Source organism: Cyrtonyx montezumae, unplaced genomic scaffold, assembly GCF_038088225.1.
Source record: "Cyrtonyx montezumae isolate F1298 unplaced genomic scaffold, pur_monq_1.0 scaffold_10, whole genome shotgun sequence".
Classification (NCBI taxonomy): domain Eukaryota; kingdom Metazoa; phylum Chordata; class Aves; order Galliformes; family Odontophoridae; genus Cyrtonyx; species Cyrtonyx montezumae.
Genome location: NW_027071826.1, coordinates 14,528,836 through 14,555,893, shown reverse-complemented (window position 1 = coordinate 14,555,893; position 27,058 = coordinate 14,528,836). Strand labels below are relative to the sequence as shown.

At 42.4% G+C, this 27,058-nt stretch overlaps 1 protein-coding gene across 4 annotated transcripts in view; it reads left to right on the top strand.

Moving 5' to 3' along the window:
• The window catches only part of RIN3 (Ras and Rab interactor 3), a 57,511-nt gene that overhangs the window by 13,620 nt on the left and 16,833 nt on the right, over positions 1-27,058 (top strand). For 3 of the 4 annotated variants that reach the window (XR_010623083.1, XM_065750849.1, XM_065750858.1), the window contains exons 2-5: positions 1,545-1,731; positions 4,812-4,926; positions 21,817-21,889; positions 23,750-23,841. Coding sequence is in view for 2 of the 4 variants with exons in the window: in XM_065750849.1 (XP_065606921.1) it covers positions 1,545-1,731; positions 4,812-4,926; positions 21,817-21,889; positions 23,750-23,841 (467 nt within the window). In the remaining 2 variants the exon portion in view is untranslated. Of the gene's footprint in view, positions 1-1,544; positions 1,732-4,811; positions 4,927-21,816; positions 21,890-23,749; positions 23,842-25,036; positions 25,055-27,058 lie in introns of those variants that run through there. The other variant, XM_065750872.1, reaches the window with a different exon arrangement.

Sequence of the window (27,058 nt, the reverse complement as noted above, 5' to 3'; positions counted from 1 at the left end):
TTCCTTTAGTTTCTACTGTAATGAAAGAAAAGCCGGAGATGAAACAGGTTTCCTTCTGAGAGCGATTCACTGTTTTACTGCTTAATGAAATTATAATGTATAAAATTGTGTTCTATCATATATGAAGGAAATTTCCTCACCTATGCGACAAGAATGACTTTTATCACAAACAAGAAGAAAGCATTTCATTTATTTCTATTTGGCTTTTTTAAAGCACTTGATATTTTAAAATGAGAGTTAGTTCTCTCATTTATATTGTCTTTGCCTTGACATTGAAAATGAATTGATTAAAGTCGAGGAGCGTGGACTAATATCCTCAATCAGCAATTGGGATTGCAGAGGAGCATGCATTTTCTAAGGAAAGAAACTTCTAAAAATTGGATCTCACCCTTGGTTTTGGGATTTGAAAGACTATTTTTATAAAAACTAAATTTAGGGGTAAGCATGCTGTGGTACATTAAGCCTTTGAAGGAACTCTTTCAGTAGTTCAAGTTTGACCTCATTTTAAACGTACTACTTTAAGATCTGTATCTTAAGGAAAAAAAAAAAAAGAAAAGGAAAATGAAAAAGTCTTCAAATAACAGCAAATCAAAAGTGAGAACCCTGCTCTTTCTACCTCTTGCATCTAAGCAGCGAAACTGGTGCAGAAAAGCATATTACTGTGTGTACGTTCTATTTTCTTTACTTTCAGAATCAATTAATTGAATGAATGATGAGCCCATATCCATGAATCTATAAGCCTTATCCATCAGAGATCTTGAAACCAGACCTGTTTGTAGTTCCACTGACTGCAGTGTTAAGCACAAGTGTAAATACTTTGCTGAATCAGTGCCACAGTTAGAAACCAGCATCTCATGCCATTTAACTGCAGGGACTAAAAAAAGAATAGTATTAACTTCTTGTCTCTATGACCAGAACAGGAATATAATGGACTGCATGTCCCATATCCTTTGTATTCTCAACAGTGAAATTTCAATATTCTTGTGTTCTTGCACATTGCTGAGAATAAGAGTCAGAGACACATCCATCTCTTTGGCCACCAGCCACTATGACCAGCACAGCCTCGGCAGTGTGAGAAGGAAGTGCTCGCTGTTGATTTAAACAGTGAGATAAATGTCTTGGTCTGCCTCTGCAGATTACCTGAGGGCAGCCTGGCTGCGTGCAGAGCAGGGCTTCCAGAAAGTGAGAGCTGCTAGTACCTCGTTCAGACGAGGCAGGCAGATGAGCTGAAACCCACAGGTCGCAGCAGAAAGCACTCTGCAGACCTGTGGTCTGAAATGCAGCGTGCATCGCTAGCTTGCGGCCATGTTCATTAGGATGGGGCTTATCTGTCTGTTGGAGCTGTGTGCCCAGTCTGTCTCTATCAAAATTGAGGTATCTTTAGTCTGATGCCTCTCAAGGAGCTCTCTGGATGTTAAGTGCCCTGTGTGTGTGTGTGTGTTTGCATGGTGTGTGGTATCTGCATGTTTGTGTTTGTAGTCCTTTCTCCCTCAAAATTTTCCACCTGCAGTTCTTTCACAAGGGTCTCCCTTTCTGTGTTCCAGCCCCAGCTGTGATACCAGCGAAGAGGGGAAAGAGACACATTTCTGTCAGGCTTCTTCCCTCCGAAAATGCCTCTCACTGTCAGGAGTCAGCATCCTTGATAAACTTATCAAGACCTGCCCTGTCTGGCTTCAGCTGAACATGAACCAGGAAAGAGCTGCGGCAATTCTTGGCAAAGAAGCAGCAGGGGTAAGTCCAAAGCGGTTTCGTTTCAGACGGCCGCATTTCCTGCCCCTGGGAGAGCTGGTTAGGGGAACAGTGCTTCTTTTCATGTGGAAGCAAAAACATTTAGCAACTTGCACTCTCTGTTTCCACTACCTTCTGATGCTTTAACCACTCACAGTGTCACAAAACAAACTTAATGGCCTTGGGGAGCAAGAAATTTTGTCTGTTTTTATTTACTTAACATGTTGTTTCATGGAAATACCATCCTATTCACCATAAAACTAGATACCCATGCCTGGCTTTTCCTGCATTCACTTCTCTGCAGACACCCTCTCATCTGGCCTTCTGCAGTATTTAACCTACAGCTCTTCTTACATTTTATTTCTAGATAGAAGTTTTAAGAGTAAATGGTATACATTAAAACAAAGAAAGCGCCTTACTTTTCAAGAGGGAAAGCTTCCCAGTCAAGGCTGAATCAGGATTGAGGAAAGCCATAAAGATCTCCAAGATCTTGAAATTTTTAGAGTGGATGTTGGCCTGGTGCAGAGTGAGCTGAAAGAATCATTCTTCACTAACCTCTGTCTGCATAGTTAATCCCACAAGGATTATCCAGAGGGAGTACAGGACTGTGGCTGCTCAGTTGTAGCTCTGGCTCAGAGAACTAGAGGGAAGGAAAAGGAAGAGCTGCCTTTGCTTGTGTGTGAAGCTATCAGGAATGCAGGAGGACTTCAAAGGATGCAGTGGATCAGCAAATGAGCAATTAGACCAAGCTGAGGAATCATGTTGGAAGGTGTGCATACGAACTGTTTTAATAGTCCACTGCAAGGAGCTGCAGGCCGCCCCTCAGTCTCCTCTTCTCTGAGCTGAACAAACCAAGAGACCTCAGATGTTCCTCATATACATCTTGCCCTCCAGACCTTCTATCAGCTTATTAGCCCTCCTTCGGACATGCTCTAACACCTCTACGTCCTTATATTGTGGCCCAAACATGCACACAGTGCTCAAAGTGAGGCTGCACCGTGCAGAGCAGAGTGGGACAATCCCTCCCCTCAGCCAGCTGGCAGTGCTGGGCCTGGTGCAGCCCTGTGTATGGTTGGGTGCACCTCCTCACATCTTCCTCCAGCATGGTTTTGGCTGTGGCTCTGCATGCTCAGGTGACAAGCTGGCACATCTGAGCACCCCACAGCAGAATTAGGCTGCTAACTGCATTGGGCAGCATGTGCTGGTACTGTCTTGGCTCTCCTGACCACATTCCTCAGCACATCTGAAGCTGAATTAGCTTCATGCCTCTCCCAATGAAAATGGAAGAGATTCATTGGTGTTCCAGTCCTGATCCAGCCATCAGAGTTAGGCACAGCTCAGTAAAGCCCACCTTCCTTTCATCTTAACATCCATGGTCCAATTTTAGCCTTTGGAGTCATAGCAACCAGGCTCAATGTTCAGAAAACAGAAGTGATTCATTTCCAGGTTTCACTTCTCTCCTTTAATTTCAAATGAAATGCTTGACCAAAGTGACATGAGATAGTGCTGTCTAACACCCAAAGCCATGGTAGTCTCTTGATATGTGCTAGAGGGACTATACCATACAGGTGGTGAGATCCAGGGAAGGGAGAACCTCTGGAACTCCAACCTGTGGACATTCTGTTATACAGATGGGAGCTGCCCAGCATTAAAAATAGCCATCCCTCAGTCATGCACCTATTTGTTGTGCATTTATTTGGATTTTCTCTCCACTGTCCATGGACCTGAGCCTGAGCCTCAAACTGTTTGGAATGTCAGAGGCCAAGACCACAGCACTGTATGAAGTTGAGAAGTTGCAAATCTGCATCAAGTCTGTGTGTTTGGCATGGTTGCTTCAAAGCGACGTGAGATGCCCTTATGACTGGAAGATATACAGAGAAAGGTCTCAGCTTCAAGACAAGTTCTTTTTTAATTCCTCTTTCAAGAAATTAATGTATTCTTGGCAGATTTCCCATGCATTATAATTGATTAATCATTTTATCAACTCGAACTTATTTCTAATAATAATATGCAGACTCTAGAATTGGCCCAATTTTTAATTCCATTTTAATGAAAATGCTTTGACTCCCCTCTGCTGCAAGCTACTATCAAAGAACAGATAAGGACACAGATTACTTAGTATCTACAGTTTCAAGGTACAAGCTAAATATATCCTTGACAATGAGCTCTAATTGGAAACACAGTTTGGGAGCTCATGCAATGCAAAAAACAAGAACAAGGTATGTTTCTTTCCCCCCTTATCCCTCTTCCCTCTTTTCCCTTTTCCCTTTTTCCTTTTCTCTTTTCCTCTTTTATCTTTCCTTTCTTCTTTCTTTTTTCTTTACTTTTTTTTCTTTCTCTTTGTATTCTTCTGTTTTTCTTCTATTCCTCTTTTTATTTTCTTCTTTGTTTCTCTCTCTTCTCTTTCTTCTTTCTTCCTATTTTTTTTCTTGTTATTTCACTATCCTTTAGGGGTGCTACCATCCACATAGGCAAACTGTGAGGCTGGAGCTGGCATGAAATGTACAAAATGCACCAAAGCTACAAGTGTACAAAATGCTGACCTGAGAAGACCTAAGCAGCCTGGTCTGGCCTCATAGCTTCACCCAGGGGACTGGACAAGAACCCCCTTGAGGCCCACACCAGATGGGATGATCTTCTGTACCCATGATAAAACTCTGCTATGGGATACGGTGCTACCAGAGTCTTTGGCCTTGAGTTCCACACTTAAATCCTTTCCCTCTCAATCTACAAGTGAATTCCTTGCTTTGGGCATCAACTGGGACATTCTAGAGTGAACTTTGTGGTTTAGGGCATTTACATGAGGAGCATCACTTGGCAAATTGGGAGCGTAGCTTTATATTCTTCCATTAGTGAAAGAGTTTGCCTTGGGCTTAAGTGGGACATCAATATGCATAGAAGTTTTGCTGGTGTCCCTTTAGATGTTTATTTGTAATGTAAAGCTTGACCAAGAGAAACAGAACTAAAATATGACCATTCAAAGACAGATTGAACTGATAAAAAATTTAATTGTCAATGTCCTTAAATAATGTTCAGAAGCACATTTAATGATGCTAAGCTCAATTCCTTCTCCCCCTTTTCAGATGTTCTTGGTCAGGAAAGAGGGTAATGCGAACAACATGGTCCTTGTGGTCCGCATGCCTGTCCAAAACGATGTTCCTGGTGTGCTGGAGTACAACATTAAAGAAGAAAAGTCAAGTAAGTTCTTTACGGTCTTTCCTCTTGCTCTGGTTATTACACAGAATCTTCTTGTGAACACCAGCATTAACGTAGTCTCACTTGCAGTGCTCAGGTTCTTCTTTTGATGAGCTTGATTCCACAGTGTAGTTCAGTTACTATTTCCTGCAGCTGCTTCCCTTCAGCTCCCTTGCAGTTCTGAACCTTCTGTTATTATTTACAGACAGGCAACAGGAAAGTAAAGCATCCCCAGGTGAGCAGGCCAGTGCTTTGATCTAATGAGGAGCTGCCTTTCACCAAATGGTATTCCTGAGCACAGCGTAGGGTTCTGACAGACTGAGCCTTCTTAACTCAGCAACTGTCTCAATTTCTGCCACCAGATTACTGACTGCCAGCTGTCTAACATCTGCTACTTTCGCTTTTCACACACCTCATACAGTTCTCTGAAACAGCTGGCCACTCTTAAACTGTTTGACTAAACTGTTTGCTCAGTGCCTTGCTGTTTCTAAGATGCAGCTGGGTCTTGGGCCTGGTGGTAGCAGTGCTGCTCCCAGTGGGACAGCCAAGTCTGCCACGAGCAAGCAAGGATAAGCCCAGGTCACAGGCAGGCACAGCTGATGCAGCCCTCGGTGGATGTGCTATGGATATGATTTCCACTTTACAAGAAACATTTGTAAACACAATAATTTTAGGGTAGTCACATAACCATGCCCTTGGAAGAAATCATCACAATGGCTTACGTTGTTAATCTTAATGAAGACATTCAAATACTCTGCCTCTGAGTCTGGGTCCCCCCTGGGGTATATGTTCTACAGTGCTCGGATCCTTTCTTCCCCATTCCTTCTTGCTCAAATGACCTTGCTCATTCTCATACATTTCTCCATATGTATCTCTGCACGGTAAAGAGATGCTGAAGCCAGAGGGACAGCTGTATCTCTTGAACCACTCTGATTTGGTGGAGTATTGGAACAAGCTGCTCAGAGAGGTGATGGAGTCACTGCCTCTGGAAGTGTTCAAGAAAAGGGTAGATGCAGCACTGAGAGACATTGTTTAGTTGGTTGATGGGCTGATGGTTGGACTAGACGATCTTTGAGATCTTTTCCAGCCTTAATGATTCCATGATTCTGTGATAGGCCACAGGTAGCCACATCATTGCTCCTGCACAGAGCACAGCTGCCTGCTGAGCTTTCTCTCTCATCTGTGTTCATCTTGGAGCACTTGCAGAGGTGCCACATGTGTCCAACGCTCCTGAATGAAGGTGGAAGAACAAGAACTTCTGCCACAACTTCAGGTGCACATCCTGCAGGAGTTAGCTGCAGGATGTGAAAACAATTTTATTTCCTTGTTTTGAAGTGAAACTAAGGCTTAAGTTTTCTAAGATGGGGAATTGCTTTTCCTTTGGGGATAAAAGTTGAAAAATTGAATCCTGCCATCCTAAAAATGTCATATACAGAAATGTTCCTGCTTGACTTATGTTTTGTGCCATAATATCTGATTTCTTTGAACACAGGCAAAATGAAGTATAGGTTAAGTATTTCACCATCAGCAAGCCTTGCTAGAAGGACTTTCATGCTGTTTCTCAAACTTATTTGCTTGCTACTTATCATTTATCACTAGCTTAACACAAAGCATGTGCTCAAAGGCATGGCTTTCAGATAGAAAAAAGATGAAAATCAGTTTCCACCACTTTCATATAAGTTGCAAAGTAAGTGGAATAAGGTAATTAAAAAATAGCTCTCCAAAGACCAGGAGAACTGCTATCTCATGTTCAGTAATCACTGCAGCCACAAGGCTGGTGCATTCACTTTAGTTTTATCTTGAATACTGTTAGTGTTGAGCTTTAGAAAGCCTCACAGTTCTCCATACTGCACCACTTTGACAAGAGCACTCTGGGCAAGCAAATAATCATGCTTTTGCTTCCTTTCTCATTTCAGGTAAGTAGCCTGGCTTTTGAGCTTAGAGGAAACAGAATGGATTCCTGTTTGTAAAGCCAAAGGGATATATTTAGTGCAAAGAGAGATAATAAATCTTCATTGTCTTGGGGTAACCTAGTGCATTAGTTTTGATGCATTGTTTCTACGTAACTCCAAGTTTTTTCCAAACATGCTGAAAAAAAATAAATTAAATTATAAGTTTTCAGAATGCTTTAAAATAATTTAAAGTAGCATCTGAGCTTCCCTGATAATACCTTGGTGTATTTGAATCGCCTTAGCTTAATAAATTGATTTCACTCTTCTGTAGTATGCTGTAAGTGTGGGGGTAGGAGATGTCTGAGTGCACATGGAGATTAGCTGCAGACCAAAGATGTTATCTTCCTCTGTGATGCATATTTATTGCAAAAACAGTGTTGCTTTCCTGAGAGTGCGTAAAATATGCCAGGTGTATGACACAAAGACCCCTGTGTACTGGAAGGGTTTCTCCAGGTACCCCATCTTTAGCTTCAGAAAGATAAAGACTCCTCAGTTATACCATTCCCCTTAAAAGGAGGAATCAGACTCACTGGTATGATGGCTTTGTGCCATCTCTACAGTGATGTCCATGTCTTATTTTTACTACATGCAACTTTGAACAGCAGTTTGTACTCAACTCTTTGTAAAAAGCCACTCTCATTCCATTTTACTTTCCAAATTGTATCTGAAGAGGTTATCTCCAGTATTGTAATGATGATGCAAAGGATGCTGCCTAGTCTCTGGGATCCTTACATAAATGGCCATTCACTGAAGCATGCAAAAGAAGTAGTTTCCTAGCCAAATAATGGTGCACCATTGTTTTGCTCTTCCCTTTCCCTATATCAGATCTGCCTTGTTGACATTTTGATGAAATATTTAGGGAAGTACCATTTTTTGAGGGGAAGCATGGATTTAATTGTGATTTATTGATTTATTTATTTAATGGAAATCCCCAAATAACCCACTAGACACAAGGATCATGACATCAAATGTCTTTCCATTTTTTCATAGGGATTTTTCACCTGTTTCATGAAGTAGCTCTCAAAATCATAAAATAAGAGAACAAAGAGACTGAATTTTAAAAAATTCCATCTGTTTCTTTATCTTTGGTTGTCCTTTCAGAGACAGAAAGGCAAAGGCCTTGTCTAAGCTTTTTTTCATTTCTGTCTTTGTCTTTCTGAGTGTCTTTGTAGTGAGCCAACAGCAGATGGCATGTAGTTCATCAGAAGGCTGAGAAACCCATCAACATTCAAAGTCTTGGATGTCTGGATTTACTTCTTGGCCTGAGGGTTCCCTTACTACTTGCTCAGATACATTATAGTGTAGTGGAAATCCTTCAGAAGGAAGATTCCACAAGATATCTTCCATTTAGAGATGAAACTTTGAGAGATATCTCTTGAACTCTGCTGAAAGGTCAACTGATTCGGATGCTTTCAGTTCTAAGAGTCATTCCTTACTTCTGCTTCATACCTAAACAGAGCCTTAGCCTCATGTAACTCAAGATCTGAGCATCATTTCCTTAGCTGATTCTTACCCTCAGCTGTAATTTCATTTATTTGAGTTCTCACCTAGCAGATCGTAACCTCAGGTCCTGATTCTCTTTCCCTGTTATGTATATACAGACAGAAATCATACCACTGACATCACAACAGTGACACTGCAAGACTATTTAAAAGAAAAGAAATGGATATTTAAAGCCACTGTGTATGGTTCTGTTAACATGTCGGAGTAATATATACTTGAAGAAAGTACCTCAGTATGATAGACCACTTGGTGCAGATAATGACCATAACTTTGCTTTCACATGGAGCATGAATGTACATGCCACACAGGCCCTTCAACAGAAGTATGCTCTAGTGCCATATACTGGATGCAATGCTTCAATTTTTTCTGAGAAATCTTGTGAATAATAACTGAAATTAATTTGATTTCATGAAAAATGTGAGTTGGCTACATACTTCTCAGGAGTTTTGTATCTGTCCTTTGGTGTGTGATGTGTAGAATTTGTTTTCCGAACACTTCCATACCAACAAAAGAGGATGTGATTCCTTTCCAGATATGCAAAATGAAGGTAAATAGAAGAAGTATCTGCAACTGTATAGAATAAGAAAGACCATATTATTAGAATATTTTACAGAAATATGGAATTAATTTGCCAAGTCTGTACTGCATAGTGAATGCTAGACAGTAAAGTGAAGTGATGCAATGTGAAAATCAAACTACCTCTCTGCTGGAAAAATTCTTTCAGAGGTGTTAAACTACATGCAGAGTAGTGCCACAGACTGACTCCATGTGGATTCCTCCAAGCTATTTCCTTCTGCAACCCACTCTGAATTCCCAGTGTGGTCTTGAGAGGAGTGCTGAACTCTCAGATGAGCATATATGATGAATTTAATTTACTGTAAGCATAATCTAGCAAGGGTTTACCCATTCAGGTTCCCAAGTCAGTTTCTGTATTCCTGACACACTACATTAAGACTAACCAGCTGTGGAGCAGATGCTAAATTGGATCCTAGGTTTCTAAGGCTCAATTTAAACAGCTATACTTCATTTTTCAGTCTTCACCCATATTGATAGAGAGTACTGTGAGCATCTTGTTGAATCTTCTCCTAAAAATGCCATACCGTGACATCTCACTGGCAGCCTGTGGCTTCGCCCCAGGAGAAGTTCCCACCAAGGCAGGAGTGATGCAAGGAACAAATGATTGTATCAGACTGGTGGCAAAGCACCTCTGAACTCCTTGGGCTCATGTCCTAAGGGATCTGATCCTGCCAAGGGTGTTCACTCTTGTAACTGAGCAGGCATCTAAGCCCCTCTCTCCCCCAGCACTGCATCAGCCTTACTTTCCAGATGTACTTTCCTGAGGCTGTTACATGAGCTCACACTGTGGAATTGCTGTCCCTCTTCCTTCTTTAAGCTACACCCACGAGGGACAAGTTGCCACTGGACATGGCTGTTTAGAAGCAACTTCCAACGGGCTGCACCAGGGTGGGGATGAGTCCCCAGAACTGAACACCACACAACCAAGGAGGAGTATGTACTGAAGCTTTGTCTGTAGACTGGTTACTTGGTTTATTACAGGAAGATTCTGAGACTTAAATTAAAACTGTCTCTAGTCTGACTCATCTGGCTTTGTTGGAGACAAGAAGTCGATGAGCTAGAGTGCAGTTGAGGTTTGAAATAATCTTAACAGTCAAATAGGAAAGCCAAAATAAATTATCCCCAGGTAATAATACATATATATCCAGGTAGTAAGAAAGAAAATTCTGCTAATAAAGCTATGAAAGATTCCACATGATTCTGTTGGACATTGTGGATTATATTTAATTTCTGGCTTATGGACAGAAGTCATACTTTAGTTACATAGTATGGGCTTGGGATGAGGACCCCGAGTATACCCTGACAGAAAGAATACAGTCAAGGACTGCACTCAAAAGCATTTTAAGAGCAATCACTAAATATTACGGCAAAGTTTTGAGGCTGGCAGCAAAAAGGATGTTGGTAAAGAAATCCACTGTCCTATCCTGGTCACCTTATTTGGTCTTTCTTAAAGTCAAACCCACCACAGGGAGCGTAGGCTGGATCCATTATATAATGCTTGAGGCGGGCAGCTGAGGTTTATAAAATCTTGACTAAAATGTGTGAAGTAAAACACACGGTATTTCATCTGCCTAGTTCACTCTCTGTCTGCTTTGATCAAAAGAAACCTGTTGGTTGTGAAAATTCACAAGAGCCTGACAGCTTTGTAATCCCCCTCCTGAACCCTGGCCATTCAGAAACAAAGACCTAGAGGCAGCTGGATGGCAGGCCCTGCTGGGGAGTCAAAGCAGCCACGCAGGCAAGAAAAGGTGTTCTGTGCACACAGAATTTTGGGAAGGGTGAAATCAATCAGAAAAGGGAAGAGATAATTTAGGGCTAAGCTTTCACAACCTAGTTTCTTGTCTCAATGGAGCCAATTAGATGCAATCTCTAACACCATGAAAGCCTGTCTAATCTCTACAACCAGATTTGTCCATCGTTGGCCAAGTTACTTCAGCCACCTCTACATTTTCATTCCTCCTTGCCAAGCACAGATGGCAAAACTTTTTGATAATTAGATCAAAGGCATTTACGCAGCATAAGGGGAGCATGTACAGTTGTTCTGACTGGCCAGTAGAAGTAACAGATGGTAATTAAGCTATAGTAATAAGGCAGCAGTGTGTTTACAGAGGGACATTAGAGTAATGTGGGGATAGACTTTGCACATCTTTGCAGGTTTAGCTCCAAGAAAAGCTGCTGGAAGCCCTAGTCCTGTGACACAGCCTGAGGTGAGGGCTGTGAGCACGACTAGCACACGGCAGAAGAGCTTTTAAACATGAGGGCTGCAAAATGCTCCTCATGTCTCTGCAGGTTGGCAGGTACAAGTGGTGTGAGGGCACCCACTGAGCATAGCACGGAAGAGAAGTCAGGCTAGACATTCTCCACTATGTCAGATTTCCCTACTCTCTTTTGTTAAAATTTCTTTTTAATACATGCTGCTGAGGCGGGATGAACAACTTCCAAGAATAAAGTCCTCATTGCTAATATGGTGCAGCATGACCAGCAGTATCTTCTCACAGCATCTCCTTTAACGTATTGCTCAGATGAGGTCATGAGAAGAAAGGGGAAGATATCTCAGCCACTGCAGCCTACTCAAAATTTAGTTTCTTTAACGAGAGAGGAATGTTGCGCATATGATATTTGTAATATGAATATATCCGTAGAAGTGTTTGCAGCTTTTGCAATAGCCTTGTCAGTTTTGCAAGACTTTTTCTTAACACTCTGCCTGCTGGAATCAGGAAGCAGAGTGGAAATAGGCAGAATTTTTTTTTTTCATTTTTTCTTCAGACAGAGAAAAGGCTTATAACCCTCACAGCTGCAGGGAAAAACTAAAAGATGCAAGCTATAGACTCAGAATATATTGAAAAATAGGCTATATGAAAACATTCATTTTAAAAAATCATTTTCCTTCTTTTTAATTTCATTCATTTTAATTTTGATGCCTTCTAATCTGGATTGAAGGCAGAAAGATGGAAATCTGTGGTACTGAGTGGGGTCAGAAGCACTGAATCTTTTGCTTCTTAGCTGAAGTGAATGAACCAAAGTTTGTGATCATATTCCTGACAGTGAATTTAATCACAGAGTCATTGCTGTTGGTAAAGACTACTAAGATCATCTAGTCCAACTGTCAACCTGTCACCATCATGCCCACTATCCATGTCCCTAAAACTTCACATCCCTAAGACTTATAAAATGGAGCCTGAGTTCGCACTTGCAGGTTTTCACTGAAAGCAAAGCAGTATGTTTACAAGATGTGGCTGCATGAAGCCTCGAGCAACTTGGTCTGACCTCAGCTTTGAGTAGGGTCTTGAGCTAGCGGCTACCCAAAGTCCCATGGGAGGAAACTGACCAACCAGTGAGGCTGAGTCCATCCTCAAGTGAGCTCAGGGCATATAGCACTTCTAAATGGGGATGTGTCAGATGAGCAGCAAAAGAAGTTCCTACCCTTTAAGACTCATGTTCTGGGAGAAATATTGCTGAGGTTTATGGGGAGATGGTGGAAAATAAATAAATAGATAGATAGATAGATATTTCCATGAAAATACCCAATAATGTCCCGCAGATGCAGCTTCTTGCAGAGCCAAGCTTCCTGCAGCCTGAGGTAGACTTCATCACATGGAGTTAATAGAATGAAATGCTTCTGGGTTGTTTTTGAGCAAGTGCTGAAGGGACTGTTCAGCTGAAGCAGGCAAATCTAAGAAGTTAGTGTGCATCCTATCCCCTTTGCACGTTGGACCTCTGGAGACAGCCTCTGGCTCAGAGGCAGAAAGGCCCATCAGAAAGCACATTCAGTTATTTCTTTTTCCACCAGTTCTTCAAATGGTCACTTTAACCAAAATGGTTGACCTCCTTCAATGGAAACCCTGCAGCTTTTAGCACTAGAAAAAAGAACTCCTAATACTGTAAACTAAAGCATGAAAACCATGGTAGTTCTATTTATAGTTTTGATTTCCTCTGAATAGATCAGAGGCTAAGCATGACATTATGGAGTGTAAAGATAAAGTTATTTATATTCATTCCCCATGGTGATATTCAGTGATAGAGCATACGAAGAAGAGACTGCTGTGGCAGCCACCTCGTGAACCAACCTGGGTACTTCTCTACTGGCTAGAAAGGTCATCAGGCATCTTCAACTTCAGGTTAAGTGTAGAATGTGATTTTAACATATATATATATATGAAGGGAAAGCAAACAAACATATCAGTAGTCCCGATAACTTGTAGTTAGGGTACTGCAGTCTCATGACCACAAACAGGGAAGAGTCTAGGGGCACTGAATCTAAGGAAGGAAGGAGCCAGGTGTTCAGGTGAGTTCAGCTGTAACCTGTGTGCCAACACTGCTGTCACAAGAAGCACTCTCACGTCTGCATATGCAAGGCTGTAGATAGGTCTTTGCCTGTCAAGCACTCAGCTTTGTAACCCTGCCTTGTTCAGCACAAGGGCACCTGCACTGTTGCTCAGGCTTTTTTTGTATTCTTTCTTTATGCCCTGACAGGGAACTCTGCTGCTGCACTGTGAGTGATGCCAATATTTGCTTTTTACTTCAGAGAGATGTGTCTTGTTATTACTGCGTGATGAACTGCATGATTGAGACAAAGTATGAAAATATTGTCAGCTCTGGACCTGACTCACCTGAAAAAAAGCAGAAATGTGCTGGGAAAATTAATAATAGATTTATCAAAGCCCTTGGGTGAAAAGCTCCCTCAGCCCATCTCTCACCAAAATGTGCTTATTTCCTTAATTCTATCTCAATTAAGCAAATCATACATCTCTGCAGAAGAACTTGTCCAAGACTACCTTTTTTCCAATGAATATCCAGAGAATAATAAAAGAGTATTTTTAGTAGTGGAAGCTGGAAAGGCTGAAGATGTAGTTAACCTTACGCTTCAGATTTTAAGCAGTTTAATTGCCTACAAGGAGGCCTTACGGGATACAGGCTGGTATCCTATTTTCCCTGTAGTAAATTATTGCTGTTCAGTGCGGTAGGCACCTTGCCAGCAAGGAGAGCAGCCTGTTGAGTGTTTTCTTTTCTAGTGGTTCCTGTTGCTGCTGATGGTTTGTCTTCACTCCAGCTCTGAAGAGCTAGAGCTACCCTAGTTATCATTAGTTTGGCCTTGCCCAAACATGGATAACAATCTGCCTGCATCACCCAGGACTCAGCATTTTCCATTTTGCACATTTCTCTTTAACAAGAAAGGCATACTATCATCTACACATCTTCTTCAGATAAAAAGCCTAACATGAAGCAAGTCTGCCCCATGGCATAGCATAACTGGGCAGCTTGGTCCTGACCCTTGCCTCCAGCTCAGGGTGTGTGGTTCTGCAGCTGCTTTCTGCAGGATCTCATCTACCTCCACTGGCATGGAGGTCAAAGCCACCTCTACTCAGGCTCCTCCAAGAACACAGGGACATCATCATTTTCTGGACCACCATCCTTGGTTTGATTGAAAAGAGAAACTGAATGTTTTCTGTCACTTAAGATGTTTGTCCTGGAAATCTTCCTCAGGTTATTCAGCCTGTCTGTGGCCAGGCACTCTGTTAACCTTGTCATTATGAACCCTGAAAACTGATTTGATTTCAAGGAGTTCCCACTTTGAAGACCACTCTGAAGCGTGAGACCAGGTCATGGTTTGGCAAGAGCAGTAACTGAAGGCTTGGGGGATATTGTAAAACATGGTATGAGGACACATTTTATAACCTGTTTTGCAAGTTCATCGTTTCTCTTCTAATTGCAAGCATGCACAATGAAAACAGAAAGTCTCACCAAGTCTCGCATGTTTGAGCTGAGTTCTGTGTCTCTTTGACACACTGCTTATTTTAAACAAAAGATTTGTACAGCTGTTTTTTTGAAGAGGTTATACTGCCAGCTTTCTGTGTGGTTTACAAGTTGTTTTGGAAATGTTCTGCTAGCCTGTAGTGGTTATTTTTAAAAAGCTTTGTTTTTAGCATCCTGAAGAGTTACCTTCCTGTTCTCCATTCAGATACCTTCATTTTCAGCTTTTAAACCAATAGGATTGTGGGGAAAGCTTGTTGGAAATAAGCTTTCTGGATCTTTTTATCTTTGTTAATCCTCACTTTGGCTTCCTTTTTCCTTATGTTTCAATCCTAAGATGCAGAATGAATAATGCACATGTAATCAGAGCTAGTGACTATGCATGGTGGTCTAAGACAAAGTCTTACTCTCTTCTGCTTGGTAACTAGAACACAACTCAAAAAGCTTGCTGGTTTTAAAAGAGAAGCTCTAAATCTGTACCCATAGTACCAGTGTCCTTGTTTCAGTGGCTAAATTGGAAAAGACTGTAGTTTATTTTTGCCTTTGGACAGTGTTTGCCATATGAAGATGTTAAAAAGCTCAGTAAACAAATATTTAGGCTTGCAAATGAGGTAAATAAGAGGTGCTCATAGTAAGATGAGGGCAGCAAGAACCCTCAGAGTCAGTGAGTTTACGATCTACTTCACTGAATGCTTTAATCTGAAGACCATCTTCAACCTGACTGGCAATTAGGCTGCCCTTGGAAACAGATGTATAATCTTTCCTTCTATTGCCTGCCCATCTGACATCTTACATTTCAGAGTCCCTTTCTTTACTCCAAACCTTTGGAAAGTATTACCCTTCTTCCTGGAAGTCTCTCATGCAGTGTGGTTCTGGTTCTGATGACTTCCTTTAAAACATTTTAAAAACTTCCTTTTTCTATATGATTAACCTCAGCTTTACTGTACTTCATCATGATGCATCTGCATTATTTCATCATACATGATGAAATAAACTTTTCACCAAGGTAAATGGAAAAAAATAGTGCATATGTATCATAATGTGTTTTCATCAAGATTCTACACAGAGTGAAAACTATTACAAAGAACTAAAGTCCCAGAATTTCAAATAATAGTGTCCTTCAAGGACTCTTCAAGGCGACATCTACAACTCTGGGTAAACATGTGTTGACATCTAGTCATGGGAAGCAGTCATGGATCTTCCTAGTCTCTGGCTGAAGGAGAGGAGCATTGCAAACCAGGCATGAGTTTTCTACAGTCTTCAAGAAGCTAATTTGAGCACTGCAAAAGAAACATGAAGTGAAGACTTGGCAAGTGCTTTGAATCTTGGCAGCCATTCGCCAGATAGACTGTTCTGTGCTCTTAATCCCTGGCAGGATGGGCAGTGCCCTGGGCCTGCTGAGCCTGTTCACCATGGGTACTTGTAAGCAAAGCACCAACAAGCTGAGGCACTTTTCCAGCAAAGTTAGCTATTCTTGAAGTGCCCTTGAGAACCTGAAGTATGCTCTCAGCTCCTGCTGAAATACAATTCACAATAAGGAGGAAACAGAGCAGCGAAGTGACCGTAGCACATTTCTGCTCAAGCATCCTGCAAGCAGAGGCAATAGATCTAGACAGCAGCAGGAGTTTATGCTTAAATGAAGGCATAAAATACGAGTGTCCACTGAGGAACTGCCCTTGTGCATGGGGGAACGTGAATGAGCAAAAGCATAGTGGAGTGGCCAAGACCCCTGTGACTGTGAAAGGACAGCCCATTTTCTTAGCACGCAGTGTGCAGGAAAACTATGCACTTTGCAAAGTGTCTGCTTTGCTCCATTCAGCTCTGGTGTGAGAAGACTGTAGAGGTCTGTATTTCACACCTTCTTTTTTGCACTGCATATTCAAAATTTCATTCTGCTTCATACTATTACATCTTGTGAAGAACAAAGTTGAAAGGCAGATTTTTCTTACACTCTAGACCCAAGCTCATTAACACTTCATCATTTTCATAATTCATTAGTTTCAATTTCACAGGAACTGCCACCAGCAGTGATTTTTTCATCATGGCCAAAATAGATTAAACTCTAGAGAAAACCATAAAATTGTAATCCTGTGAGAAAGCATGAGTTGGATGCACAACAGAAGACTCTGGAAGAAGTCCAAAACAGGGAAGTTTCTGCTCTTTCTTGTTGTGGAAAATAAAAAAGAAAGAAAAGAAAAGAAAAGAAAAGAAAAGAAAAGAAAAGAAAAGAAAAGAAAAGAGAGAGAGAGGAGAGGAGAGGAGAGGAGAGGAGAGGAGAGGAGAGGAGAGGAGAGGAGAGGAGAGGAGAGGAGAGGAGAGGAGAGGAGAGGAGAGGAGAGAGGAGAGGAGAGGAGAGGAGAGGAGAGGAGAGGAGAGGAGAGGAGAGGAGAGGAGAGGAGAGAGAGGAGAGGAGAGGAGAGGAGAGGAGAGGAGAGGAGAGGAGAGGAGAGGAGAGGAGAGGAGAGGAGAGGAGAGGAGAGGAGAGGAGAGGAGAGGAGAGGAGAGGAGAGGAGAGGAGAGGAGAGGAGAGGAGAGGAGAGGAGAGGAGAGGAGAGGAGAGGAGAGGAGAGGAGAGGAGAGGAGAGGAGAGGAGAGGAGAGGAAGGAGAGGAGAGGAGAGAGAGGAGAGGAGAGGAGAGGAGAGGAGAGGAGAGGAGGAGAGGAGAGGAGAGGAGAGGAGAGGAGAGGAGAGGAGAGGAGAGGAGAGGAGAGAGAGGAGAGGAGAGGAGAGGAGAGGAGAGGAGAGGAGAGGAGAGGAGAGGAGAGGAGAGGAGAGGAGAGGAGAGGAGAGGAGAGAGAGGAGAGGAGAGGAGAGGAGAGGAGAGGAGAGGAGAGGAGAGGAGAAGAGAGAGAAGAGAAGAGAAGAGAAGAGAAGAGAAGAGAAGAGAAGAGAAGAGAAGAGAAGAGAAGAGAAGAAGAGGAGAAAAGATACCAAGACAGCAAAAACAACCAACAGCTTCATGAATGAGTCACTATAAGAGACAAGAAAGATGAAATAGGCCTGCATTGCCCAAGACAGTCTAGAACTGTGTAACAGAGAAAAGAATGCATCTTAGACATGGAAAAATGGAAGAAGCATCAGCAAAGATGAAAAAGCCTTGAAACAGATAAATACTGACAATGCTTTACAAGAAAACAGGTCATATCATACCACTGAGAAAGTCATCAAAAAGTAAAACACAGGGACACATAAAGGAACTTGCAGACAGAGCTGTTGCAGAAAGACATCATGAACACTGTAACCACTTCTACCAGTGTAATCTAAATGTTCCTCTCTCTAGCTAAAACTCTTCAACTTAATATCACCACCAGCCTAGTGCATGAATAAGAGCCAGAAGGGCTCAGGGAACAAGAAAAATGATGTGAAGTGGTTACATCATACGTTATCTCATTAAAACATGACAAGTCTGCCAGCTGGGCCTGTGCATCTGCTGCCACTAGCCATGTTTATGACTTACCCTAGAGGCACAGGAACATTGGAGTCTGGAAAGACAGTTGATACCCTCTACCTTGGAGTGATCCCACATTCCCAGCAAGTGGAGAAGGGCTGAAGGCAGCAGGACAAGCAGCAAAGCCAGCCAGAGTTGTTTGCTGCCAAGCCAGTGCAAGGCATGTCATGGCAACAGGGGTATCAAACAAGGGAGGTCAAAGGGAACACCAGTGAGTGGTCTGGTTCAAAGACTCTGGAGTTATCATCATAAATTTTAGAAGAGTGATTAAAAAGGGGACTGACTCCCATGATAGTAAATGTCATAGCCATAATCTGGAAAGATAAGAGATAGATCTCAAACACATGGAGGCAAGACTTTCTAGGTGGTTGTGTTCTCAGCAGTCCCATGTCAACCCATGTCAATGCAACTGCTGTTAAATATGGAAGTCAAACCTTTGAATTCAGATGCCTCTGAAGGATTACACAGAAATCAAAAACAGTGAATTGGACTAAGAGCTCCATTAGGGAAGAAGATGATGAGGTAATTGGGTCCCATGAGCCTGCATAAGCAGTAAGAAGAGAGGAAATTGTCCATGTTATCAGAACAACAGGACTTGCAAATGCAAATCTGCAGGGAAAAATCAAAGGGAAGAGAAAGGCAGAATGCCCAGGGACAGTATGACTCAAAAACATCATCACCTGGATAGAGAAACGATGGGGAACTCTAACAAGAAAAAGAAACTTGTGGACAGATTCTAGTCAATGCCAAAAGGTGACATTCTGAAGAGTGTGTTGGTAAAGTGAAAGGAAAGATAAATCAATCACAACTATTTATAGCATTTTGTAACTTGCCCTTGTTCTGCTCACTTACTGAGTGATGGTTAACAGAGTACGATTATTGTGTGTTATTAATGCTTCAATAACCCCCAAAATGTTACCATTATTGTAACGCTGTTTTGGGTTACTCAGAACTGAACATTGGTCTCCACATTTCATCTTGGGTTTCCTAGGTGACTTCTTTCAGTGGGCTTCTATGTACTAGGTAAAATCTAAAATGCCTTGACAAGGGCTGGAGCACCTCCAGTATTTGAGGTGAACTTATAGGAAGGAAGGTGAGAAATTTTTTACACAATCAAATAATGATAGGACAAGGGAGAATGGCATTAAACTACAAGAGAGGAGATGTAGGTTATATGTTAGGAAGAAATTCTTCACTCAGAGAGTGATGAGGTAGTGGCACGGCTGCCCAGAGAAGCTGTGAATGCCCCATCCCTGGAGGTGTTCAAGGCCAGGTTGGATGGGGCCTGGACAGCCTGAGCTGGTGGGAGGCAGTCAGTACATGGCAGAGAGTGGGAACTCAATTATCTTTAAGGTTCCTTCCAACCTAAGCCATTCTATGATTATGAACTTGTCCAGCTCACAGAACCCACCCTGTATTTGCTATTGCTTTCATCATGTTCTTGTCATTTTGCCACTATTTTGGTGAGAGGTGAAGATTTTTTTGTTCTTTCTGTGCCCTGGGTGTATTTTGTGAGCTGAGACGGATGAATTTTGTGCCTGCAGCTTTCAGCAGGATTACACCGGGCTGGCAGAAAAATGCCTGCTTGTAGCTTTGGCAAAAGTCATAAGATCCTCCTCGTGATAGTGTCATGATTCCTCCCTGAGCAGCAGTGCTCATGTCAGAGAAGCATTCCCAGCTCCTCACAATGTGTTCTCAGCCAGTGAAAAGCATCAACACCTCCCCTCCTGTCCTCTCCTCAGAGAGCCCTGAGGCTGTGTCCCAGGGGTCAGCAGAGACCACTGGGTCTTTGTACCATGATTTTTTTTGTAATTAGACTGCTTTGGCTGCATAGTGCCTGGTAACTTGTGGCATTTTATGCTGTTTAACTAAGTATAGGAAGAGTTTTAACTGTACAATGACAAGGCATTTCTATGTGGATACTCCTCTCTCGCTCAAGGGTTTGATTTAATCTTTGGTTAAAATTCAGGCTCCTCAATAGCAGATCTCTGTCACAGAAACAATCATTAGACTAAATCTGAACAATCTGCTAGTGTTTGTAAACATGAACAGGTGCAGTTTACATCCACCTGCAACTTGGGATGCCAAAACGAACATGTGGTTCTTCTCAGAACAAAGTCCTTCGAACTGGTGTCTGCACAAAGGGCTTTCTTTAATTGCTGGAAGTTCGAGTGAGTTCAGAGACTCTTGGGTTTTCGTTAATTCTCTGGAACAGCACTGAGTTTTTTGTCTTTATTTTAGTTTCCTGTGTTAGAGCTGCAAAGCAGATGTATTTCAAACGATTGAAATTGCTCTTTGTAGATGTTTAATGGAAATCCTTGACTGCAACATGACTCCTACTAAGACAAAAAAGAAAAAACCTTGCCAGGCATTTTTTTCCCAGTTGTGAGAGAAATGTAAGGGAAAGGGATTGTTTTTTCCCAAAGTATGCTTGAAAGTCCACATTGCTGTATGGTCTGAGTGCTCACAGCAAGGCTGACTCCTTCATGCTAATCCAGCACACACTGAACAGCTTCTGAGAATCGTGCCTTACAAAAAATGCCTGCATTGTTGTATTAGCACAAAATGGGAACCTGCAGAGCCTGGGCTAGGACAAAGGGAGAAGTAAAAAGAGGAAATGCCTTTGGGGAACGAGCTGTGAAGCTGAACCAAAGGGACAAGGCTTGAGCATTTCCTCCCTCTGGGAATCTCTGCTCGTGGGACAAGGAGAACCAGAGTCTCTCTGCCCACCTGCAGGTGGAGCTGGGAACCAGATGAATGTCTCCCCTTCAGCAGATGCCGAAGGCATCTTTGCTTTTTAGGGAAACTGGTTACCACGGAGGGCAACAAGCTGAAGAGGCTTCACGGGGCCGTGACTCATGAACACCGAAAAAGCTGAATCACCTGAGGTCAGTGAGCTCAGGTAGCTGAGGTCAGTGCCCACAGCTGAGCTGTGGCCCAGGAGGCAGAGCCAAGGGCAGTGAGACAGCTGCAGTGTGGGGTGCAGGCACAAAGAAGGGCACTGCAGACAGATCCTGCAGATCTATCGTTTTCTCCATGCCTTGGGTTGCCTGTCAGTGTGAATTTTTCTCCACTGCTCAGGGAACTTTCTTCCTAGTTTAGCAGCCAAAATCTCTGTAACAACGTGAGATTTGGCCTGCTCGGTTCCATAGCATGCTCTTGTAAGGCAGGTCATCTCAGACAGCTCTGCAGGGGTTGTACTGTGCATTTGGAGGAAACTGCTGTTGCTACATAACACAAAGAAGGGAGAAGACAGGGGAGATAACTTCAGTGCACTTTGTCTGTCCAGACTAAAACAGTTTGCAGCATGGAGAGCTGCAAGGGCAGCCTGTATATATATAGTGGATCTGCAGTTTCTCAGAGACAGATGGGCTTGTAATGAACTACTTGGCTGTGACCTGTTCTGTTTCTCCCCACTGTTTCTATTACTATCACAATGCTCTGACAAATTGAGGCAACCATTCAGGGAAGCAGGCTGTGTTTCTCTGAAGAACATTGTGCTTGGCTGTCTGAAGCCAGTTCTTCTTCACTCTTCTTATTACTATTCCATGCAAAGGCAGGGCAATCACAGACTGTAAGACATGTGAAGTAAACCCAACCAGCTTTTCTTACCCTTCAGCCTAAAGAGTACAGTTGCTGACTATCATTTTTGTTTTTTACCAGTCCTGTATCTGGAAGGATCTGTCCTTGTATTCGAGGATGTCTTCAAGCTGGTTGCCTTCTACTGTGTCAGTAGGTGAGTTGGATTCATTGCTTCCATTCTTCCCTCTCAACTGCCTGTGCCCTCGTGCACAACCACCTCTGTTCTTGAGTTTGCTGGAAGCTTTGTCTGGGGGAAGACAATGGAGCTGCATTCACAAAGGAGTGAGGAACAGGACAGGGCTGCCCATTGCAGCACTACCTACACACCCTATCTTGTCTGTCCCTGCTTTAGCAGACTTGTTTTTGAGCTGGACATAATCCTTTAGTCTTCCTTAAAAGGACTCAGATGATTCTTAAAACAGTTGTTTCCAAGTAAGAGAGGAGAGTAGACTCGGGATATGCTTACAGGGCAGTTTTGTGAGTGTCTTGTTCAGCTTACACAGTAGCAGTGCACTGTCTATGATATGATGCAGCATGCTCAGTTTACTCAGCCAGAGACTTGCACCATTCTGGGGGCTATCTCTGCAGCCAGCTGTGTTCTGCTGCTGTAGCAGTGCTCCTGCCACATCCATGGGGCCAGGCTGTATATCGCCCTGGTCAGTGAAGTCATTTAGTCATCTAGATAGATATAAACACTACAGAATAGACAGAAAGTACCCTGAACCCACACAAATTTTTGTCTTAATAAAAGAGCATACAGGGATACATTTCCATCCAAATAGCCTGTGGGAGGGAAGAGTCCACTCACCTCTGCTTCCCTGCAGAGGGGATTGTGGATTGAGAACAAATCCCAGAAAAACAGAAAAGCACTTCTATCAGTTCCTGTCACTTCTGAATGCCAAATATGCATTCAGAGAGTTAAGTGATTTCTTAGTGTGTTGTCAAAAGACAGGGTGAGTCGGGAGTCATTTCCTGACAGAATCAGGGAATAAAAACATGGCTTAGGCTCTGTCCTGCTCTTCCCTGGCAGCTTGTAGAAGCTCTCAGTGACAATGAGTGGAGAGACTGTTCTCAGGGCTGTAGTAAACACTCAGCTACAAATAGCTGGAAACAGATTATCAGGCCTTTCAGGCTCCCTCCAAAGGAATGTTTGGCCTGTTCTTCCATGATGACTAAATAACCTTATATCACAAAAAATACACCTGTAGTCAACAAGCTAGTCAACAAGCTGCCTGGCCTGTGCATAAAATCATATCATTTTTTCTACTAGTTTAATATCTTCATGTTTTCTGATTTTAGATGTAGTTTTCCAAAAAAAGAAAAGAAGAAAAAGAACACAAATGAGTCATGCCCATAACAGCAACAAAGAAAGGAGAAGTCCTGTGGGAACCCTCTTCTCCTTCTAAACCTGATATCTACTGATATCTGTTGATATCTGTCATGAAAATGAAATGGGAAATTAAAATCTGTTAAGGTCGAATACCTCTGCCCTATTGATATATTTTGGAGACTGTTATAGCCATCATTTTTTTAATTGAGGTAGGAAGAAGTTTAGCAAATTGTCATTGAGCAAGAGGCAAATCTAAGCAGTTCACTGCCAGCCTGAAAGCTCCACTAAATTGTCCCAGACTCAAGGTGTGTTTTAATGAAATCAGTTACCATCTTCTGAGAAACTGCATCTCTTTGTATGGGAAGGCATTATGAACACTGTGATGTCCCCTAACGTGACATTGCTGCTATTTTCAGAGAGGAAAGCCAAGGCATAGTGATTAATCCAGTGGTGGGGCACATAGCATCGCTGCAGGAGCTGGTGGTTGCTTCTGCAGTCAGAGCAGCCCAGGTTGGCACAGTGCACATGATTCCTTGCTGGCCCTTGGCACCATTCAGTACCTTTCAGAGCGGGACTGAAATTGTGAGCTAATTCAATCACTAAAGCAATGGTGAAATCTGGAGTTCCTAGAAATTGAAGGATTTACTCTTCCACTAGTTTTTTGCTGTGTTTCTTTTTTTACAGGGATTTGCTACCCTTCACCCTCAAGCTACCACAAGCAATATTAGAAGCCAGTAGCTTTCAAGATCTTGAAATTATCTCTAGTCTGGGGATAGGTAAGTCCCTCAAAGCTCCATGGGTTTCTCTTAGGCTTGTGACAACCACAGTGCAAAGGTGAATAGATAAGCTCTTGTCTTCAGAGCAGGTGAGGAAGCCTGATATGAGTGAGAATACTTTTGTTGTCTTTTTGAAAGCAAGCTGAAAAAAATAGGCTACACCACTACATTTGGACTTCTATGCAGGGTGTGGGACTGACACCCTTACTGTATAAGCTAGGGCATAAATTTCAGCAGCTGGAGCACAGAATAGGTGGCATAGCCTCTCAGAATAGCTTACACACACTTGAAGTACTTGACAACAGAGGTATACAAAAAAAAAAGAAAACACCTTTGCAGTTTCCCTTTGGACAATGCTGATGGAAATGTAGTATTTTTATTTTTTGGTATTTCTACTTCCTATTGCTGATATTCTAGTTGGTAGAGAAGTGTGTAGCATCCCAGCATGCCTCATTTTAATAAGATACAGTAAGGAATATTATTTTTAGTGACAACACCAAATGAACAAATTTTAGATCAGAAGTATACACTTACAGAGTTAGGAAATGTGGTTCTGTTTACTAAAAGCTCTCTCCTTCCTATTTCTTCCCATTAATTGCACTCCAGTTGAGATGGCTGTTACAGTTAGGAAGTGTCTCTTGTGTTCCTTTGCTATTCAGTTTTCACTCAGCTGTTGAGAACAATGAAGCAATGCTGGAAGCAGAAGAGTTAGCTCACTTAGAGATACTCAAAAGAGCACCTTGGGACTTTTGGGATCTATTTTAGAATCTTCTGCATTAGACCTCCCAGAACAGATGGGCAAACCCCTCTGGTTTCAGTTCAGCCAGCTTCGTTGAATTTGACCAAGCAGATCTGCCTCTTAACACTTCAGCATCCTCTATTTTGAGTATGTTCCAATTCTTGAATCTGGGTGTTCAACCAGCAATTTGAAATAACAAGCTGCAAACTTACTACTGATTTTATTGTTATAGCAGATGTAAACTTTTGGATTAAAATACAAAGCATGTCATGATTCTCCAGCCTTCTCTGAAATCTGAGCCAGCAGAGAAGGTTATGATTCTGGCATCAACCGTCAGCAACTTCTGAAAGGAAGGATTAACTAAAGCACAAGAGTCAAAGCAGTGCTGGTTATACATATAATACATACAATGAAACAACACATGCTTCCTGGTGGGGCTCTTCCAAAGGGATCTTGACACTGCTTGAAATTCTAGTATGGCGCTTTCTATCATTTCAAATGGATGTGGGCTGGGGGGAGGATGGGAGGTTGAGAGGCAAAAATTTACCTGCAAGCTGGATTGTTCTATGAAGGATGTGGTTGTGACATATGTTATCAAAGAGCACATAGTGCAGGTCCTCCAGCCATGACTTCCCTGGTACAGAAAGTCTTTTACCAGGAGAATGACTGCAGTGCACAGAGAGCATGTATTTTCAGAGAAGAGACAGTCTTAAGGAACTTCTTAATTGTCCCACCTGAAGTGTAAGCTAAGGGAAGAACCAGGACAGCGGAAGGATCAGACTGCCCAGACAGAGTGGCCTGACTAGGGATCACCTCTGTGAAGCAGCTATGTAGCCCTTGGTAAGAGCACCACTGCCTCATTTGAACCCTCTCAAGCAGAGTGGAGCATTACATTTGCTTCACAGCACTTTATCCTTGCCTGCTACTGAGAAAAATAACCAACTTCACTTTTGTAGTTTGGTTTACTCACCATTTTCTCAGCCCAGGAGATTCTGCAGCATTATATACTGACTTCCACTGCCCTGTATTTGCTGATACTCAGAGGATTTAGAGCATTTAAAGGAAATCATGACCCAGACAGTCTCAGACGTGAGGGGCTTGGCAGCATGATGGTGTATGTGATGTTGCATCAGAATGTCTGCACCCAAGAGCTGCTGTTCCTGGTAATATTTTCATTTAAATTTTCTTTTCTCTCCTCCCTCTCTTAGTAGGAAATCAGAGAGTAAAGCTCAGCATCCCAAAGAAAATATGGTGAAGTGTTCCTAAATTTGAATTAACCATGAGTACTAGCCTAGGCTAGTAATTCATCAATTTTATCTGGATAAAAATGAAAGGAAAGAGTGGTACCAAACTCTTACAAAGCTTCAGACTCGCCACGAGGCATGCCAGAGTACTTTGATTTAGCTATCTGCATCTCTATGTTTCCAGGATTTCATATTTTCCCCACATTCTCATCCACGGAATACCCTTAGAAGTTTTGCCCTTTTTTATTGGTCAGAGAATACTGAGTTTGCAGGATCCTCTGTTTCCAGATGCTTCCAGGAGTGGATCCTGAATTAGCAGCTCAAGGAATGATTAAAAGCATTCACAGAATCACAGAATTGTAGAGGTTGGAGGGGACCTCTAGAGATCATCTAGTCCAACCCCCCCTACCGAGGCAGGCTCCCTCGGACCAGTAAGGCCTAAATACACACCTTTGGAGGGAGGGAAAAAGCGTAAAAATTTACTGAAATTGTTCAAAGAACAATTTGTGAAACAAAAAAGAAACAAAAAAAATCCACTACTTTAAATTGCTTTAAAACAATTTATTTATTGGAAGACGAAGTCTAATACGAGGTTTGTAACATACAAAAATGATTTCTTGCATATGAATCATCTTCCTTTCCCAGTCATGGCTGATGAACTACTATTCTGTAGTTCTTCGGTATAAAGTACTTCATCGTTCCTCTCTTACACGTGCAGGTGGACAGTCTTGAGGCAAGGTGCAAAACAGGTACTGGGCATGGCTGGGGACAATGATTATCTGAGCTGTAGGAGTTTAAGATAAATGTAATCCATCAAAATAACATAAAATGATATAGTAAAGTCATAAATTTCAGACTGGTTGTAGTGCAAAGCAGGATCAGAGCTCTGTGCAGAGCAGGATCTGCTACGTGAACTTACTGTGGAGCAGAGTCCTCTTCACCTGATGCCCTTGAGGCTCCCAGCACATGTTGGATCTGGGCTGCTTGACCTAGCCCTGCACCTTCCCTCATCCAGCAAGAGAGAGACTGCATCCACCCACCCATCTCTGCAATTTGGGCAGAGATCACTGAGCAAACCATTGATTCTTTTGCTCAAATAGCCATATTTACTACTTGTACCTTTCTGCTCACACAGGACAGCATGAATAGCTCTCACTAGAAGAGTGTCCAAAAAAGCTGCCAAGAATTCTTGTGGTGACCCTTCTGAGATCATCCCCTGCTTTGAAGTATACGA